This window comes from Lipotes vexillifer, unplaced genomic scaffold (genome assembly GCF_000442215.2).
Source record: "Lipotes vexillifer unplaced genomic scaffold, Lipotes_vexillifer_v1.1 scaffold1154, whole genome shotgun sequence".
Lineage (NCBI taxonomy): Eukaryota > Metazoa > Chordata > Mammalia > Artiodactyla > Lipotidae > Lipotes > Lipotes vexillifer.
The window spans coordinates 405,212-424,260 of record NW_006770904.1 but is presented as its reverse complement, the minus strand read 5'-3'; the positions used below and the strand labels follow the sequence as shown (position 1 = coordinate 424,260).

The 19,049-nt window shown below is 44.1% G+C and overlaps 1 protein-coding gene across 1 annotated transcript in view; it reads left to right on the top strand.

The window, feature by feature from the left end:
• PHACTR1 (phosphatase and actin regulator 1) overlaps positions 1–19,049 on the top strand; it is a 561,450-nt gene that overhangs the window by 442,034 nt on the left and 100,367 nt on the right. Inside the window, exon 5 of the mRNA XM_007446414.1 lies at positions 5,396–5,476. Within this exon, the coding sequence (XP_007446476.1) occupies positions 5,396–5,476 (81 nt within the window). The remainder of the gene's footprint in view (positions 1–5,395; positions 5,477–19,049) is intronic.

Sequence of the window (19,049 nt, the reverse complement as noted above, 5' to 3'; positions counted from 1 at the left end):
GGCCCGCGAGCCATGGCCGCTGAGCCTGCGCGTCCGGAGCCTGTGCTCCGCAACGGGAGAGGCCACAACAGTGAGAGGCCCACATACCGCTAAAAAAATAAAAGAGCCTATTACAGTGTTCTGCACCTACTACCGCCTGGAGATTTGGTTCTTTTCTAAAGATCCAAGGAGTTGCATTGTTGTGCTCTGAGCTGTATTTTCATTTTGGGGGGAAACCAGCTTCCTGCTTTTTCTATTTTGTTTCTATTCTGTTAGAGGTTAAAATAATTGTTTTTAGAAAGTTACTTTTGTATGCTATATATCTAATCCTTGTATTTTACTGTTGTCCTCTTGCTGACTGTGGCCTAAAGTTTAATTTAATCGTCTGCTTAGATTTACTATTTTTGTTTTTAACTCATGTTTTTGCCCTGGTGGTCACTATTTTTTTTTTCATCACAGCTTGATTGAGATATAATTTACACAACATAAAATTAACGCTTTGGACGAGTACAGCTCAATGATTTTAGTAAAACTGAAGAGCTGTGCCACCATCACTACGTTCCAGTTTCATAACCAAAAAGTTTACACCGGCTCACTCCCATGTGTGGTCATTCAGATTTTATATTGCCCTGTGCTTTAATAACTGAATAATATTGGAGTGATCCTTATATAGTAGATTTTCTTATTTTAAAGTAAGTCCTTACTGACTTAATTTTTTTATATAAAAATGTTACCTACTTGTGTGCTTTTTGCCACAAGGGTAACTAAGTAGCTTTTCAGTTTTATTTTCCTTTTAAGAGATAAATGATGTTGTTCTGTTAACTTCCATTTCCCATCTCCCAGAGACCAACGTCCCCCAGTTAATCAGCTCCCTATCACACCTCGGTACGCACTTACCTGATTTATTCCTCCTGTCCTTTGGACAGATGCAGTACACGTTATACCTTCTCTTCCCCGATGCATTGTTCCTCATCTTCTGACTTCCTTCACTTTTTATAATCTCTTCTCTTCTCGTCTTTTTCTGTCTTTGTTTTACCCAAAGACAGAATTGTTGGAGAGGGAGGATTGGGCCTAGCCTTGGCTGGTGAAAAGGAAACCATTATATTTTCTTTCCTGCCACATGGAATCCTCTTACCCCGGGGGTTTATGGCTTAGTAGTAGCCCAGGTCAGGTGATTTGAGTTGTCCTCCTGCACCAAGAGCCCATTTTATTTCACTCCCTGGGACAGTGGGTGAGCTTGTCTTTGACCCCAGTTAAACTTAGCTGGAACTTTGGAGGAACTGCTGAAAATAAGATTAGCAGAGAGGCATCACGTATACCTTGTTAAGAGAGATAGTGAAGAGTGCCTTAGAAAGAAGCTCCTGAACCGAAGTGTAATTACGATATTTTACTGTGATACTCAGCCCCAAATAAACTAATAATAAAATTGCCGTCTATTTTTAAAAACTTATTCCCTTGAAGTGTAGTTGGTTTGCAGTGTGTTAATCTCTGCTGTACAGCAAAGTGATTCAGTTATACATATATATATTCTTTTTCATATTCTTCTCCATTATGGTTTATCACAGGATATTGAATATAGTATCCTGTGCAGTAGGACCTTGTTGTTTACTCTTGCCTTCCATTTTTAAAGCGGTATACATTAGATTATATTTAGAGCCTATATACATAATAACAATCTCCATAATAAAGTGGTATTGTGGAGGCGAAGAAAACCCCCACAGGCTTTAAAATCTCTTTCTGCTCTTCTACTTGCTGCTCTGTGACCCTGAGCAAGTTAATTTTGCTGGGCCTCAGGTGCCACATCTGTATAATGGGAATAATAACACTTCGCAGGACTGTGGTGAAGATTAAATTAAATGACATGACATCCACCCTTCTCACAATGATCTGTGTATCCTCTCTGGGCACAGGGTTCTGCACAGGAAATGGGCAAAGCCAAAGCATAAATAAGCCATCTCTTCCCGGAATGTCTGTTAAAGGTGGAAATTGGTGTGCGTGTGGGAGAGGGTGGTGGGAGGGTACTTTCTTTTTTAAGTAAGAGCAGGTATATTATGTGAGCTCCACCTTCGTTCTTAAGGGAAAACTCAGTACGTTAAAGAAACGGCATGCTCGGGACAGGCAACTTCAGTCATACCCTTGGAGCCCCTGGCATTACTCCTTTACCATTAGGAGTAATCACATGGAAGAGTTTGAGAAACACTGCCATTTATAGGACAGTCTCATCATCCCTGTTTCATGATGTTTCCCACTACATTTCCCGAGCACATACCTGATAGCTTCTCCTGGGTGTTGATGACATTGAGCTCACCATCCTCCCTCCATGCCTGATTCTCCTTCTGTGTCCCCTACCGTAGTAATTGACACCACTGTCCATTTAGTTACTCAAGTCAAAACCAAGGAGTCCTTGTTGACCCCTCTCTCCCCTGCACACCCCATGGCCAATCCTTACCTTCAGGTCGTGGCAACATTGCCACCTTCACCTTCTTGAGTGTATCCCCGTCTCTGTGTCTGTCTTCAGCATCTTAGGGTAGCTGCCATCATCTTCTGCCCAGACTCTTCTGTAATCACCTGGTAACTGGCCTCCCTCCAATCCATCCTCCACACTAAAATGGGCGTTGGTCTTTCAGATACTTAAATCTGATCACTTCTTCCCATTTCCCTTCGAATAACACGGTCGATAAGGCCTTTGCATGGCCCAGGCCCCCTGCCCCTTTGGCCACATCTTAAACCATCATTCTACACCTGGTGCTGGTGGTACAGTCACACCAGATTGCTGTCTGCTTGTCCACGGCACCCTGATTCCTCCGTCAGGAGCCGTTGCCAAGCTTGCTCTATCTGGAGTGTTTCCGTCAGCTCCTACCCAACTGCCCTGGGCTAAGATAAGGTATATTTATCTTTCAAACTCAGCTCTGGGGTTTCTTCCTCAGAAAAGCCTTTTCTGACTCCCCAGTGGAAGAGGTTATTTATCATACACTCTGATGGAACCATGTCTTCTTCTTTATTTATTTTAAATTATTTTATTTATTTTATTTTTGGCTGCATTAGGTCTTCGTTGCTGCATGTGGGCTTTCTCTAGTTGCAGTGAGTGGAGGCTACTCTTCCTTGTGGTGCGGTGGCTTCTCATTGCGGTGGCTTCTCTTGTTGTGGAGCACGCGCTCTAGGCGTGCAGGCTTCAGTAGTTGTGGCGCACGGGCTCAGTAGTTGTGGCTTGTGGGCTCTAGAGCACAGGCTCAGTAGTTGTGGCGCACGGGCTCAGTAGTTGTGGCTTGTGGGCTCTAGAGCACAGGCTCAGTAGTTGTGGCGCACGGGCTTAGTTGCGCCATGGCATGTGGGATCTTCCCCGACCAGGGCTCGAACCCATGTCCCCTGCATTGGCAGGCGGATTCTTAACCATTGTGCCACCAGGGAAGCCCCAAGGAACCATATCTTCTTTTATGAGGCCCATCTCAATTTGCAGTCACACATTAGGCGATATCATGATTTGATGACTGAATCACACATTAGTCTATAATCCCTGTGAGGGAAGGGCTGTCGCTTTGGTCACCATCATCACCAGCCCCTGACAGAGTAGCTTTGCACTCCAGGCAGCTGGTCCTCAGTTGTTGAATGAGTGCGGAGAGACAGCTGAGGTCTGGATACCTAAGTGGTTGGCCTGACAGTGACCATATTCTGCTGATACTTGAGATCTCGGACCTCAGCGTCTAGGGCTCTGTCGCCTCGCTGCAGATCCTTCCCTTAGTGCCGTGGGTCAGGTTCATCCTCTTTACTCCACGGTTTTGAAAAGCCCCTGGGAATCCTCATTTTGTTGAAGAGAAATCTGTTCATTTACATGGTTCAGTACAGGATGGCAAAGCACCTGTTTATTCACCCAAAAGATCGCTAGCAGACTTTTTACTTAAAAACCCCCGCTTCATCTTGCCTGTTCAGTCTTTCCCACTGTGCTGCTGAGCAAATCTTTTTTAAAATCAGGCAGAACTTTCTAACCGAGCTGCACGCACCTCTCTTCCCCTTCCCCGGGCATCCCACTTCTGCACGAGAACCCCGTCTGCCCTGTTCCCACCGTATCTTGCTATTTGGGTTGGGACATAAAACTCCTTCACCTCCCAAAACGAACACCGCTCCATTGATCCTCCCGCTCACCTCTAACCCTTGCCCTTCCGTACAACCTTCCTGCCCTCACGTCTGTGGGTAAATCTTGGTGGCTGGGGTGGAGGCACCAGTGTCTTCCCAGACTGGCAAAGTGACTTGATTAAGAGCACACAGCTAGTGGGTAACATAGTTGCAATCACAATTCTTGTTTCCTTGCTTTCTTTCTAGTTCTTACTCATATTCTTTGCATTAAATTCTGTTGAGAGGTGTGTGTGTGTGTGTGTGTGTGTGTGTGTGTGTGTGTATGTGTATCTGCATCTAAATTTGTCTGCATAAAATTGTTTCCTTATTTTATAACTGGTATTTTTCCCCCCTGAATAATTGTGTATCCAAAGGATATAAAGAATCTCAAGTTGACAAAAGCGATTGCTGTCACCTCTCACCTCCTCCATTCCGTGTTTACTGAAATGTCAGCTGCTGCAATAGCTTTCTTTCCTGTGCAGGTTCTGCTGGTTTCCCCTTCCCTACCTGGGGCCACAGGCCTGCCCTTTCGTGCTGCCCTCACTTCCCCACTCTGGGGCTCTGTTTCCACTTGCCTTGCCCTCCATCATACCCACTGATCCGAGAGGAAGTGCTCCCTCTTCCCCCCCTGCAGCTCCCACCTGCCTCAACGGTTGGCCCAGGTGAATGGCTGGTCAGGTGGAAGTGTGTCTGGGAACTGAACAGTCCGTTCCCTGTTTGGAGCCAAGAGAGGAGAGCAGTGGGTGGGCGTCGCACGGAGCTCTCCCACCCCCCCAGGCTCTTCTCGGGAACCTGGGTACCAATCCAGGGCGCTTATTAGGAGATATTTTCAAATGACTTTTAAAATAGTTGGGAAGCATCAAAATCCTCAATGAGACGTGATCTGTATGCACTAGGTAATTAAAAAAGAAACCCCCCCCCACCAAAAAAAAAAAAAAAAAAAAAGAAATCCCACCTATGAGGAAAGGCCACACTCAGGAAGATGCTGTGTGATGCAGAGGTTAAGCCGAGGGCAGAGGTAGTGTTTTCTGGCTTTGAATCCTGGATGCTCTTCTCAGTATGACTCTGATGAGATTAAAAATGCCTACCTCATAGGTAATTTGATGGTCTTGATGATCAAATAATTGGATTAAAATGCTGATCATAGTATCAAAACGTATTAACTGGTATCATTAGCTTACATTAGTAAAGTATAACTTATGGAAGCTTTCCCATATATTACATTTCAGTACATCTTAAAATATGATGCTTTTTAGAAACGTCTTTGTTACCTACTCACCCCTGCTTCTCTGTGTTTTGCTCGCAGCCCTGGAAAGGAAAATATCGATGAGGCAAAGCAGAGAGGAGCTAATAAAACGAGGGGTCTTGAAGGAAATCTATGATAAAGGTAAGGGGACCACTCCAGTCTCCATGAGTCAGAAAAAAAAGCCGTGCATGGAATCTGTGTGCATATTTCTTGGAGTTGGATTCAGTTTTCTGTATCACTTTATCAGAGTTTGAACCTTTAAAACTCCAGACACTTCTGGAGAGATCAGAGAATGTAGCAGACAGCGCTGAAGTGATTGCTATTATAGAGGGAACGAAAGCTCCCTTTTTCTCAGCACTGGAATCAAACCATAGGATGCTGAGACAAATGATGTGGCCCGAGGAATGGTGTCAGTACTGGTGGTGAGCCTGTTGGTGTCTGAACACACACAGCTGGGGTGAATTTAATTGCTCAGGCTCTTTCAGGCACTAGGGGTTCCCAGGACAAATGTTAAAAATCCACAAGCATCTAGAGTTTCTCTAACAGATTTTTTGGCGGCAGTCCATCTCCCAACAACAGGAGAAATCAAAGTGGAGAAAATTATATATAATTTTATATAAATGTACACATATTTCAAATGATAATATTTCCAGTGATTACAAATGCGCTGTGAATGTGTCCAAAAGTGTTTGCTGGTGAACTTATCCTGTGTCTTTTTCTGATTGAACTACTGCCTTTAAATACGAAGGTATGCAGTGGTTTACCCAGTATATTAACTATTCTTCACTCCCCTCCCCTTCCTCTCACCATCCTTCATTTAAGGCTTTGAGAAAAATGATGAACTGTTATTCCAGTCTTGTTACAGTCATCAGTAATAATTGTCTGTTCTAGATCTTATTATTTGAGGCCAGTATTATTTGTTGGGCCAGATTATTAAATCACATGTTCCGCTTTAAAGGTCCACCCTGATCATCAAAGTGATCCTGTAATTCTGACAGTGCAGAGTCAGTTTTCCATGTTTTTGTAGGTCTTCTGCATGCCTAGTTTGTGTTCTGATACAGAAAGGCAGGCTGTGTTTCTAACTTGGGCGCTTCTGTCTGATTCCACTGTCTTCAGTGAGTTGGTCCTTATTCCTCTGGTGGTACAGTTCACCCCATTCATCCCTGCCATGGAGCTTCCTGATGGCACTTTGGAAGTATTTTTTCTTAGCACACATTGCCACCCCGAAACGCTGCAAGTAGGAGGTGGCACTGCTCTCGCCCTAGTGGCAGGGGTTGCAGCAGGTAGGGTGTGAAGCTGTACTATTTCAAACCGCCTTTGTTCATTAGCAGAGCCTCCTGGCCCCAAGGCATCCCTATGGCGAGTCCCATCATCCTTCTACTTCTGGGTGAGACATACCAAGATACAGTTTCTTTGGTTGATTAAGCTCTCCAGAGAAAAAGAATGCATCATTTTGTCACTTTTCTCCAATGTCTTATTTCTGTACAGGCCCCCCAAACCCTCCCTTATACTGACCTTAAGTTTCCATGTTTCATCTCAAACTCCTTTCTCTATATTCCCTCCCCGGTGAAGATGGGAAGTGTCTGACCGCAGGTAGGGTATTACAGGTCAGCATCCCAGGGCTTAAATAAAGATTACTGTCCTAGCTAAAGCCTGTTCAGATCCAGTTAAATGATCCCTCCCCCTCCCTCCTTTCTTCCTGCAAACTTTATGTCTCTCACAGGAAAATTTCCGGAATCCTTTAAAGGAGAGGATACATTTTTTTATAGTATTTATTATTTCCATCATACCTAATAACTGAGTTACGGTAAATATTGCCGGAGTAACTTCCTGACTTAATCAAAGAAGCCATAGACTGTTAGAGCAAAAGCCCATGTTATAGAGGAAGAAACAGGGGACATTGAGTCTGGGGCCTGCCAGCCCCCATTAGGAGTTGCCCCAGGATTCGGAGCTGTGTCCTGTTTGTGATCTCAGTAACCGGCTGTGGAGGAAAGGACCAGGTTGGCCGCCGCCTGTCACCACAACTTCCGGTTTTATTTTTGTCTTTGCACTTATCGCTGTCTCCTTTTTTCTGTTCTGTTGTTGGCCGGCTTTCCTCACTAGCACGTTAACTCCAGGAGAACATGGACTTCATAAGGCTTGATGCCAGACCCCCTCAGAAAGTGGCTGACATAGATTGGCTCAAAAAATGCTTATTGTTTGTATGATGGGAATGGGAGTAGAGGGAAACTAAAATTGCACATAGTAGGTATAGAAGTTTGTATTTGCTGTGGGTTTTTCTGATAAAAGCGTCCATTTTGTATCACTGTGGATATTAATCACATTACCTTGTATTATGTTACATCAGCTGTTCAGAACGTGAGCCCTGTAATCATTGCTTGGATTCAATTCCAGTTCCACTACTGAGTAGCTGTGCAACTTTCGTGAAGTTGCATAACTTCTCTGTGCTTCTATTTCTGTATTTGAAAGTGTGGATAATATTGTAATGAGGATTACATGAGATAACATATCTGTATTAGTTTGCCAGGACTGCCATAACAAAATACCACAGACTGAGTGACTTAAATAACAGAAATGTATTTCCTCACAGTTTTGGAGGCTAGAAGTCCAAGATTCAGGTGCTAGCAGGATTGGTTCCTGGTGAGGCCTCCTCCTCGACTTGCAGACGGCTGCCATCTTGCTGTGTCCTCAAATGGCCTTCCCTCTGTGCGTGTACACTCCTGGTGTCTCTTCCTCTTTTCCTAAGAAATGCAGTCCTGGGGCTTCCCTGGTGGCGCAGTGGTTGAGAGTCCGCCTGCCGATGCAGGGGACACGGGTTCGTGCCCCGGTCCGGGAGGATCCCACATGCCGCGGAGCGGCTGGGCCCGTGAACCGTGGCCGCTGAGCCTGCGCGTCCGGAGCCTGTGCTCCGCAACGGGAGAGACCACAACAGTGAGAGGCCCGCGTACCGCAAAAAAAAAAAAAAAAAATCAGGGCCCACCCTTAGGACCGCATTTAACCTCATTACTTCTGTAAAGGCCCATCTCCAAATGCAGTCACACTGGGGGTTTGGACTTCACATATAAATTTGGGCGGGGGGAGGCGGGGGTAACACAGTTCCGTCCATAACAACATGTAAAGTATTGGCTATCATCCCATAAGTTCTCAAGAAATTGTTAACACCCCGTTATTAGTAGTAGTATCATCATCATCCTTTATATTTTTTAAAACCCTTTATATGCTTCAGCCTAGTTCAGGCCCACGAGTTAGGAAGGGACATCATTGTCACCTTTTATCTTATGTGCAAGGATCTTCAACCCCCCTCCTCACAATGGCCTTACCAACGTGGGTAGCCGAGAACCTAGCCCTTTGGTATCTGATTTAATTACCTTCTCACCCCTCCACCCTGTCTCCTCTTTAGTCTCTAAACTCGTCGTTTTCCTGTCATTCATCCTTCCCCTTTCTACAGCATCATTCCACTTGCTGTGTCTGGGATTCTAGTGGGTAAAACAAATAAACTTTTATTGCCACGTCCTGAGTGAACAGCAAGAGGCAAAGAGCCTTTCATCATCTTCCAAGTTGTTCGTTTCAAAGATAAATTTCTTAGATTTTCAGCAGTCCTTCCACATTGCCTGGCTTGGTCATTCCTCTTTTTGCACCCATGAGTCTGGTCACCTGGCAGCAAAACAGTTTCCACCAGAGATGTATGGTCCCTAATTTGCAATTACTGTGTCAGCCCATCCAGGCCCTCCTGTTCATGCCGCAGTTATACTGTTTTGTACACGATATTGCTAAGGTGGTGGGAAGCAGTTTATCTTTAGTAGGTGAGCTTTTCTCTTCCAACGCTTTATGTTCTTGATTTTGCTTAATAATGCCGCACTCGTTTGTAGGAAGTATGAAGGTAAACTGTAGGGATATGAGATCTGTAACTGAGCACGGCGGCCTCAGAACGAATGAGGTTTTATTATTCTGAGAGTTCTCCTCGAAATTCTTTATGTTTTTCTCAGCAGGTTAAAATCCCAAACGAGTCAATAAATTTAAATCAGGCAAAATGAGAGCTTGGATTGAAGAGGGGAAATTTTCTCAATATCTCTAGAAACTAGTTCAGGAATCCTTCATCTAATGGAATGTAGATGTAAAGAGCTTAAGTTACTGGATGGCTTGTATTTTCTTATTGGTTTCCATATACAACCACATGCATTTAAAGTTCAGAAGAGGACTTCCCTGGTGGCACGGTGGTTAAGAATCCACCTGCCAATGCAGGGGACCACGGGTTCGAGCCCTGGTCGGGGAAGGTCCCACATGCCGTGGAGCAACTAAGCCCGTGCGCCACAACTACTGAGCCTGAGATCCACAGCCCGCGAGCCACAACTACTGAACCCACGTGCCACAACTACTGAAGCCCGTGCACCTAGAGCCCGTGCTCCACAACAGGAGAAGCCACCGCAATGAGAAGAAGCCCTTGCACCGCAACGAAGAGTAGCCCCCGCTCACCGCAACTAGAGAAGACCTGGGCACAGCAACGAAGACCCAGTGCAGCCAAAAATAATAATAAATAAATAAGTAAATAAATTTATAGAAAAAAATAAAGTTCAGAAGAAAGTTTAGATAAAACTTTAAAGATCAGAGAAAATCGTTTGATCTTTGGATATATATCAAGGCCATGTAAAAATGCAGCAAACTTTAAAAACTGCAAAGAAGACTTTAAATTGTTAATCACGATGTAGAGGAACATAAAATTTTAAATTCTTTTTCTCCCATTTTCCGTATTTTCCACAACATGGATATAGCAATTTCGTGAAAAACACAGTGAAACATTACAGTGAACCGTCATCACTCTAAACAGTAAAAATGTGAAACCAACTACTGATGGAAAATGGTCTATAGTTTTGTAGACAGCTTATTTTTGACTATTTAGTCCCCAGTTCTGTAGTCTGTTTTTTTAAATTAGAACTTAAGGGTTCTCCTAGACTCCTGGAACATTTATTCATTCGTTCAACAAATTGGTACTGAATCCCCCCTCTGAGCCTGGTGCTCAAGGTGTCGAGCTACAGTGATAACCAAAAAAGCAAGATTCTCAGAGTTTACATTCTACTAAAGGAGATAGGAAATAATTAAATAAGCCTATGATATATTGCCAAGGAGTGATGAGCACTACGAAGATAAAGCAGCAGGGTAAGGAGATAAATTCAGAAGGGGAGCCATGATTTTATATAAATGCAATCATGTAGGACCTCTGCAGGAGGTGATACTTGCACAGAGACCTAAATGCAGTGATTGGGTGGCTGAAACAGGAGCATTGGTCCTACTACTACTTCTAAACAACCTGTAACCTAATTCGTGAGCCCTTAAGTTCCTTAAGTTGACTCAGTATATTTCTTTTAAATTAAAGCCTCTGTATTGCACTTGCCTCTCTCTCAGTTCTCTGTAAAGCAGAGCACAACACCCCCTGTTCAGAGCCTACAGTGGCTCCCCACTTCACTCAGAGAAGTTTCAAGCTCCTCCGACAGCCTACGAAGCCCTCCACGATCTGCCCTCCAGCCCCTAAGTTTGCTTCAGCTCCCTTGGCGGTACTTCCTCATAACATCCTCTCTGTGGCATCTTGCTAACCCTGCTTTCCAGCCCCTGACGTTGGCATTGGCTCCACTCTCTTCCTAGAACCCTCTTCCCCCAGGTATCCATCCATGTGGTTCACTCCTTTTTCAAGTCTTTGCTCAGATTCCACCTTCTCAATGAAGCTTGCCTGGGACCTCCAGATTTTAAATTGTCACCTCCTTCCATCAGTCTACAATCCCCTGACCCTGCTCTACTGTGTTCTTTCTTTTTTTCCTTCTAGCTCTTATCACCTGTAATCTATAAATTACATATGTGTTGTATTAGCCTTTTTCTCATCGGTCCCTCCTCACTGAAAGGTGAGCTCCACCAGGCAGGGCAGGATCTCTGTCTGGTTTGTTCACGGATGTTGCGGCATCCGACTGCCTACAGTAGCACTGTGTCCTATTGGGACATAGTCAGTGCTCAGTATGTTTATTGAAGAACAACAAATGCCAGCCTGAGGCTGTCTGCATGTACACATGACTTGGTCTGTACACCTGTGTTGGCAAAATCCAGAGCACTAGAACTCTGATCCCTCTTGTTTATTCATTTGTGTGGTTCATGAAATGTTATTGCCAGTCGTTTAAATAGGCAGTATTATATTGGGTGTATATTCATGTATATGGATGCCAAATACTCTACTTATAAACAGTGGTTATTAGGTGTTATGGAGAAAAATATCCTGAAAACAGTGGACTGTTTGGCCATTAGTAAAATCGTGGTGATATTTCTCAGGCTTAGCAAGGATCTCAAGAGGTCACCTGACCTGGCTTCTGTTATTTTTTCCAAAGTAGAGTAGAAGCAACTGCAGCCCAGCGAGGTTATAGACTTGCCTAAGGGTTCGCGGCCAGCGAGTGTGGACTCTGAAAACCCCTGCTAAGACCTTCTGTCCTTTGTTTGGAATTTATAGGAACACAAAAAAAAACTTTGTAATATATTGCCTATTGGTCATCAGAGGATATTAATAAATAATGCTGTTAGTGGTTATTGCAAATGATCTCTACAAATAAGCATGATGTTGTATATAAAGAATGTTAGGGATAACAATAGCGATTGTTCTGTATTTTTCAACACTGGATCTTCCAGTGAAACCTCAGTTCTATCACAGTCCTGTCACGTGCTTTGTACAGTATGGGTGTGTTTAATTCACATGAGTGGGTATATCACTTATGAGGAGGGAAAAGAGGGAAAGGAGACCATCTCTCTGTGTGGAAGGACACGCTGTCGCCCCTTTTTTCCTTCATGAGTTAGAGCAACGTTTTGGAAGGTGTTATTTTTAATTATCAACACAAATAGAAGCTCCCTGAAATGGATAACTCTCTTATGCAGAGGCTACATTTCCCCCCCTTCTCAGGCATTCATGAGAAAAAAGCTTGGTATTTAAATTAAAAAGTCACCATCTTTTAAAAATAAAAATAACAGCTCTCCCCTGTATCAGAGGAGACGAATTCTTAGACTTGAGCCTTTCAAATCTCATTGTTTATCTGGTTTCGCGGTTGTGTAGACTTTTAAAGTCTTGAAGTGTATGGGAAATGCTTTTCACAGCCTTTACCGGACATTGTTATTTTGTCACATTTTTAGCTGTTTCTCATGTCTCACCTAGAAATGGCATCTTCTGGAAGCTGTGATTTGGAGTAACTGTGTGAAAATGAAAAGAGTGTTTACTTTCAGACTCAGTGACATAGAATCATTTATGTAGCGTCTCAGCGCCTAATGCAGTGGATTGCCCTAGTGGGGTAAATGAGAAGCAGATTAAATGAAAACGAATAAAGAGAAATTGTAGTCTACATTCTCTTAAGCAACAGTGTTCTTTCAGAAAATCACTATCCCAAGCCAAAAAATTAATGAAGTTATTATTATGTCAGTGAGCAAGTGTTCCCCAGCAAAAGTATTTGTTTCTTGCGTGTTTGTTGAATACCTGTTATGCTGCAGGCGTCGTTCTGGGCGCCAGGAATGCTAGGAGGGTCAAGGTGGGCTCCCCTAACAGCACTTACGGTCCCGTAATGGGTTCAGGTGCTTGGCATTTATGATGAGGAAAGTACAGGAAGTTCAGGTGTGCGTGGAAGCGTCACCCACCAGGCCTGGAGACTCAGGGAAGGCATCCTGGAAGGAACAGTGTCTTAGAGGAGACTTGAAGGGTGATGAGAATTATCCTGGAGAAGGTGGGATGAGTTGGGAAAATGTTCGAAATAGAAGGACTAGCACATGGGGAGGCACCAAGTTGGGGATAATGAAAGATAGAGGGTGCCCAGCGTGTGTATATGGTGAGGGGAAGTCAGGGCAGATCTTGCAGGCAGGAATATGATATTAGTTGCTTCTTCTTTGTCCTGAGAGCAGTGATGAGGATTTCTGGAAGGGTTTTTTTTTGCACAATCGGACTTGCAGCCTCATCCCTCTGCCCGTGGGAGAGAAGGACTTGGAGGGACGCCAAGGCATGAGTCGGGGAGACCGATTGGCGGACTGTTGCTGGGATTCAGATGATGTGACGGTAAATGGCAGGAATGAGGGTAGTAGGAATGGGGGGAGGGGGAGAGGAGAGACTGGAGAATTGTAGGAGGTAGAGTCAGGAAGGCCTGTGACCGCTTAGATTTGGGGAGTGAAGGGGAGGTTGGAGGTATGGCTGACATTCAGGATTCTGGCTTGGAGACTTGGTGGACAGATACGGGGGGACGGGTACAGGTCCCCTGAGCTGGGGACCTAAGAGAAGCAATTACAGAGCACAGAATATCGCCATGGTTTGACCACATTGCGTTTGAGATATCCAGATGGCTAAGCAGAGCACTAAATGTACAGATTTAAAACTCAAGAGGGAGATCTGGGTTGGAGATGCAGGTTTGGAATTGTGTGTGTGTAAATGCTCATGAAGTCATATAGATTGATGATATTTCTCAAAGAAGATGTAAAATGAGAAAATAAGTGGCCCTGATAGAAAACACCTTGGCACCCCAGCATTGAGTGATCTGGAAGTTAGAAAAAAAATGATCTGGGAATAAGAAAACCCTCAAAAACTGAGAAGTGGACAGAAAAATAGGAAGTAAACCAGAAATGTGTAGCATTATGGAAGTCCAGAGACAGGGGCATAGTGTGGAAAAAATTACCCAAAGTGTCAAATACAGACACATCAAACAAGATAGGAAGTGTCCTTTTGATTATGTTTATGCTGTTTAATTATAGGCTCTTTAGTTACCTGTGAAGCCAGTGTGCAGTCAGCAGGGTGTAAGTTAAAAGGCCTATAGTTTCAGGTAACTAAAAACTTAACTCAAGGAGGCTGCAGCGATAAGCAAATTTAGACCAATGATCTTCCTGTGTTTTGCCCTTTGCAGCGGTCCCCAGCCCTTTTGGCACCAGGGACCGGTTCCGTGGAAGACAATTTTTCCACGGACCTAGGGAAAGGGGGATGGTTTCGGGATGATTCAAGTGCATTACACTTATTGTGCACTTTATTTGTATTATTATTATGTCAGCTCCACCTCAGATCATCAGGCATTAGATCCCGGAGGTTGGGGACCCCTGCTCTTAGTGTATCCCAAATGCCTTGAGCAATGCTTTGCATTTGTCAGCGCTTATTAATTTTTATTGAATCAGTGAGTGAGTGAGTGAGTGAGTGAGTGAATGAATGAATCTCACATCATAAAATCCAGTGGTAGGGCAGCTCCAGAGTTGGTGAATTCATCAGCTCAGTAACATGGTGAAGGGATGCCATTCTCAAGCTATCACCCCTCATGGTAACAAGATGGCTGCAGTAGTTCCCGCATTACATGCAGATACAACATCCAGATGGGAGAGAGAGGGCTATCCCCCTTCTTGGTATCTCTAAGAGCAAGAAAACCTTTCCCCAAAGGTTCTCCAGAATTACCCTCATTTCTCATTGGCCAGAATTTTTAGAGATAACCCCTGGATATCTTTTTCCCTAATTTTGACAGATGTTTCCATAAACCAAAGTGTTGCAGGTACAGTCAGCTCCTGAGAGCTGCTACCTAGTGTAAGTTGTCCTTGGAAGACCCACCACAGTATCACCCTTCCAGCTGCCTGTCCCTGGACCCTGCCGATGAAATCAGGGCAGGGCAGGGTACGTCAGGCACGGTGAGCATCCCCGCCCACGTCTGATGCTTGATTCCGCAGCCGCTGACCTGCACTGGTGTTTGTCATGAGAAGGCAAGCCAAACTCTGGAAGGTAATAGCTAATAAAAGGAAAGCTAGTCATACTTAAAAAATTTTTTCCTGACTTCATACGTTTGCCTAGGACTCAGATAAAGTCAAATAAGTCAGGGGGTCATTCAAGCCTTAACCCCACATAAATATCTATAAAACAACCGAACTCTCCTAGGAGCCCCAAGCCCAGGATTCTGGTCCCAGCTCCCTCATCTTCTGTCTGTAGAAGGTACAGGGCAGCCTCTTATCTTCCTGGACTCTGCTTTTTGTTTGAACGTAACCCCAGGATCTTACTGTGCTCCAACCAGCAAAGCCATGCTTCCCTTTGATCCTCTCTCACTACTCCCAGCCCCCAGCCTGCTTGATTGAAGACAGCCTGTTACCAAGCAGCTGGTCCTCCTAGAGTCTCTGGGTACACCCATGGATGCATACTCTTGAACTCCATTCTGCCCTTGCTCGTCTTCTCATAGGGTTGTTGGAGGATCAAGGGACATAATTCAATTTGGGCTTTTAGACCATTGCCTGCCCAGAGTACGTGCTCAATAAATGTCAGCAGTGGTCTCCACCAGACATGTGACCTGAACTGCACCTCTGCTCTTCTTAGATGCCTGTCTCCCCTTCCCGGTTCCCCTTCACCCAAGCCTAGACTCTCTCTGCTTCCACCCAGCAGAGCTGAGATTCTATCCTGAGGCTTCGGGACTTCTCCGAAGGCCACGCCCACCTCTGTAGCTGTGTGTTGCTACTCTCAGGGCCCCGACATGCACACGTGCCCTAGAGCACATCTTTCCTCCCTGTGCTGCAGCCTTCCTACCACTGCAGCTTCTCTAAAGGAAATAGTATCCACTGAACTGACCATTCATTGTGATGTGGACCAGTTTAGATCTGGACCATTTTAATCTCCCAGTTCCAGAAATGGGTTCACTTTTGCATATTCATAGGCCCATTATTGTGATTTTTAAGTCTGTCTTGAGCAGTGCTGTCCTGTAGAATTTTCAGCAATAACAGGAATGTTCCATCATCTTTGCCAGCCAGTACAGCAGCCATCAGCCGCATGTGGTTGTTGAGCACTTCAGATGTGGCTAGTCTGACTGAGGAACTGCATTTTAAATTTTATTTTAACTAAAACAGTAACTGTATGTGGCAAGTGGGTACGCTATTGGAGAGCTCAGCTAAAGAAACAGAGCTACTTACATTTTGAAACGGCCAGCCCGTATCACTTTCCTTCTGCAACTCTAGCCATTAAAATTTTCTTAAAAATTCTTGGATTCCCTATTAACTCTGAAGGGCCCCTTGCACAACGAGGTATGATTCTGTGAGATTCACACTCGCATAAAATAGCATAGGAGAGAAACTGTGTCATTCCATTCATTTTATATTCAGTCTGTGCCCCAGTTGCATTTTTGATATCAAAATGCCCAGGAATAGCAAGATGGTAAGTCCTCTTTCAGCTACAAACCTTGGAGACAAGTAATTATTTGGAAATAGTGGTCAGAACCATCATACTTTGTCAGGATAGATGATGTAAGAACCGATGGGCTTGGCGTGAAGACTGGTGAGGAGGTATAACTGTACCCAGAAAGACGAAAGAAACACCTCTGGGAAACAGACGCCACAGTTTGATGGGATGAGGTGTTTGTGATCGAGGAAGCAGCTGAGAATTCACATGAGCTGTGGTTTGCTGACCATGAGGGCCAGTAAAAGGCAGAAAATGCTGATAAATCCAGCAGGGTACAGCCACAGGGAAGTGCAACTGAAACAAGCTACCCAAGGTCAATACCACTTCTGTGATAGGAAGTCACTGCAACTCACATACTTAAGGGTTTTAGGCAAAGGCCTCTGAACAAGAAGGGAAATATTATTAACATCAAAATAGGATATTAAATCCAGAACAATAGCAACTGTTAAAAAAAAAAGTAAGGTGATTCCCCAAGCAGAAAAACATGTACCATTCCATTCTGTGTTTAAAATCATCCAATCAGAGTATCACAGAATTGATTACATTCTGAGATTGAAATCCATCTTGCATAGATTTTCAAGGTATTAGGTTCAGAAGGGCTCTCTAAGTTGCCAAGGTGCCTGTGTCAAGACACAAAGGAACCTCATGGCTCTTGCAAAATTGTTCTTCCGTGTAAACTGGTCAGAATAATCCAAAGACTTCTGGCTGCAAACAGACATGAAAGATAAGCTGGGAGATAACTTACGGATTCTGGAAATATAGGTTCAGCGATCCTACAGAATCCTGCAGTGTCTGCCCTAAATCCTAGGTGGCACAGAGATACTTTTAGACACACAGACACACACTTATAATGACTTTTCCTCATTCAGAAAGAAAATGCACCAGAAGAGACAGAGAGACACACACTGTAGTTTTTGTTTTTGCAAATAAGACTCTCAGTTTGTCTTTTCAAATGCTCAAGATTCAAATACATTAAGTAGTAAATATGCAGTGTTACGAGAAATGTATGGCTTTCAATGTATGTTTAAAATTGTACACAGTGATATCTGTAGCACCATTTAGTTTAATGACATCGACTCCCTGAACTCAGGCAAACTGAAGAAAATACTTCCAATGGCCACAGGGAGCCATTTCCAACTTCTTAGGTTCAAAGCTTTTAATCTTTCAATGAAATCCTTAGATAAATTATTTCTTAGCTAACTGTTGCTCTGCACATCATTTCACTGACAATGAGAGCAGCTAGTGGCTTTGATTGCAGTGATTTAAAAGGTCATTGGGATTAACAGAAGCTTTTCAAAACTCTGTATATTGTTGCAAAAATGACACCTCTGTGGGTTACAAAACAATGGCTGTGCCCCCTTAATGGGTGAATTTTTTTGTACTGTAATGGGAAAAGTATATCAGTGTCAAAAACAAACAAACAAAAAAGACATTGAATGAAGTCTTTGCTTCATAGCTCACCACCACCAGAGTGACACTTCTTGGGAAAACACCTTCGGCTCTGTGGGGTAACCCTTCGGCCACTCAGTGGAGATGCCCTTTTTGGTCAAAGAGCATGTCTGGGGGCTTCCGTGGTGGCGCAGTGGTTGAGAGTCCGCCTGCCGATGCAGGGGACGCGGGTTCGTGCCCCGATCCGGGAAGATCCCACATGCCGCGGAGCGGCTGGGCCCGTGAGCCATGGCCTCTGAGCCTGCGCGTCCGGAGCCTGTGCTCCGCAACGGGAGAGGCCGCAACAGTGAGAGGCCCGCGTACTGCAAAAACAAAACAAACAAACAAACAAACAAAAGAGCATATCTGGGAAAGCCACAACAGCAGCTCTTGTCTCAAAGGGAAAAAAACAATTAGCAAACACTTGCATTAGGGCTCTAGTTCCATGTCCTCACAGGATGATGGTTTGCTTTAACATACGTAGCTTCACTTTTTGATTTTGCTGTAATTATAGCCATTGGTGATCACCAGTCAATTAAAACGTGTTTGAATTTTCACAGGCCCGCGTGTGTGAATTCTACACATTTGCGTTAACAACAGAGACGCAGCACAGCGAACACTTCCCAGTGTTTTCAGTCTAGAATTCTCACATGGTGCTTCACTTACATAATCATTTTTCTTTATAGTGGGAGCACCAATGTAGCCATGCTTTCATTTCATTATTCTTCTCTACTCCAAGTATACTAACAGCCTTTCATGCAGAAGTTGCATCCTAGCAGTGAGGTAACTGTGGAGAAGGGGTAGGAAGCCGGGCTCAGGGAAAAAAACCTCCTCAAGAAACCAGAGGAGTGAGGAAGGCTGGAAGGCTTTTCTCCTCCAACAAAACTATTATGTTTTCATTTAACTTAACAAGGTAGTGTGCCATTTTTTGTTTTATTTTTTTATATATGTAAGCATCTCCACAGGAAAAAAAAAAAAAAAAAAGGTAATGATCATTAAGCTCTACTCATATCAAGCCAAAATCACTTCAGAACGTTGCCAGCATGCATGCATATTTCATCTTGAGGGCATTGTAATCAACATGTACATTTTGTTCTCCATTCC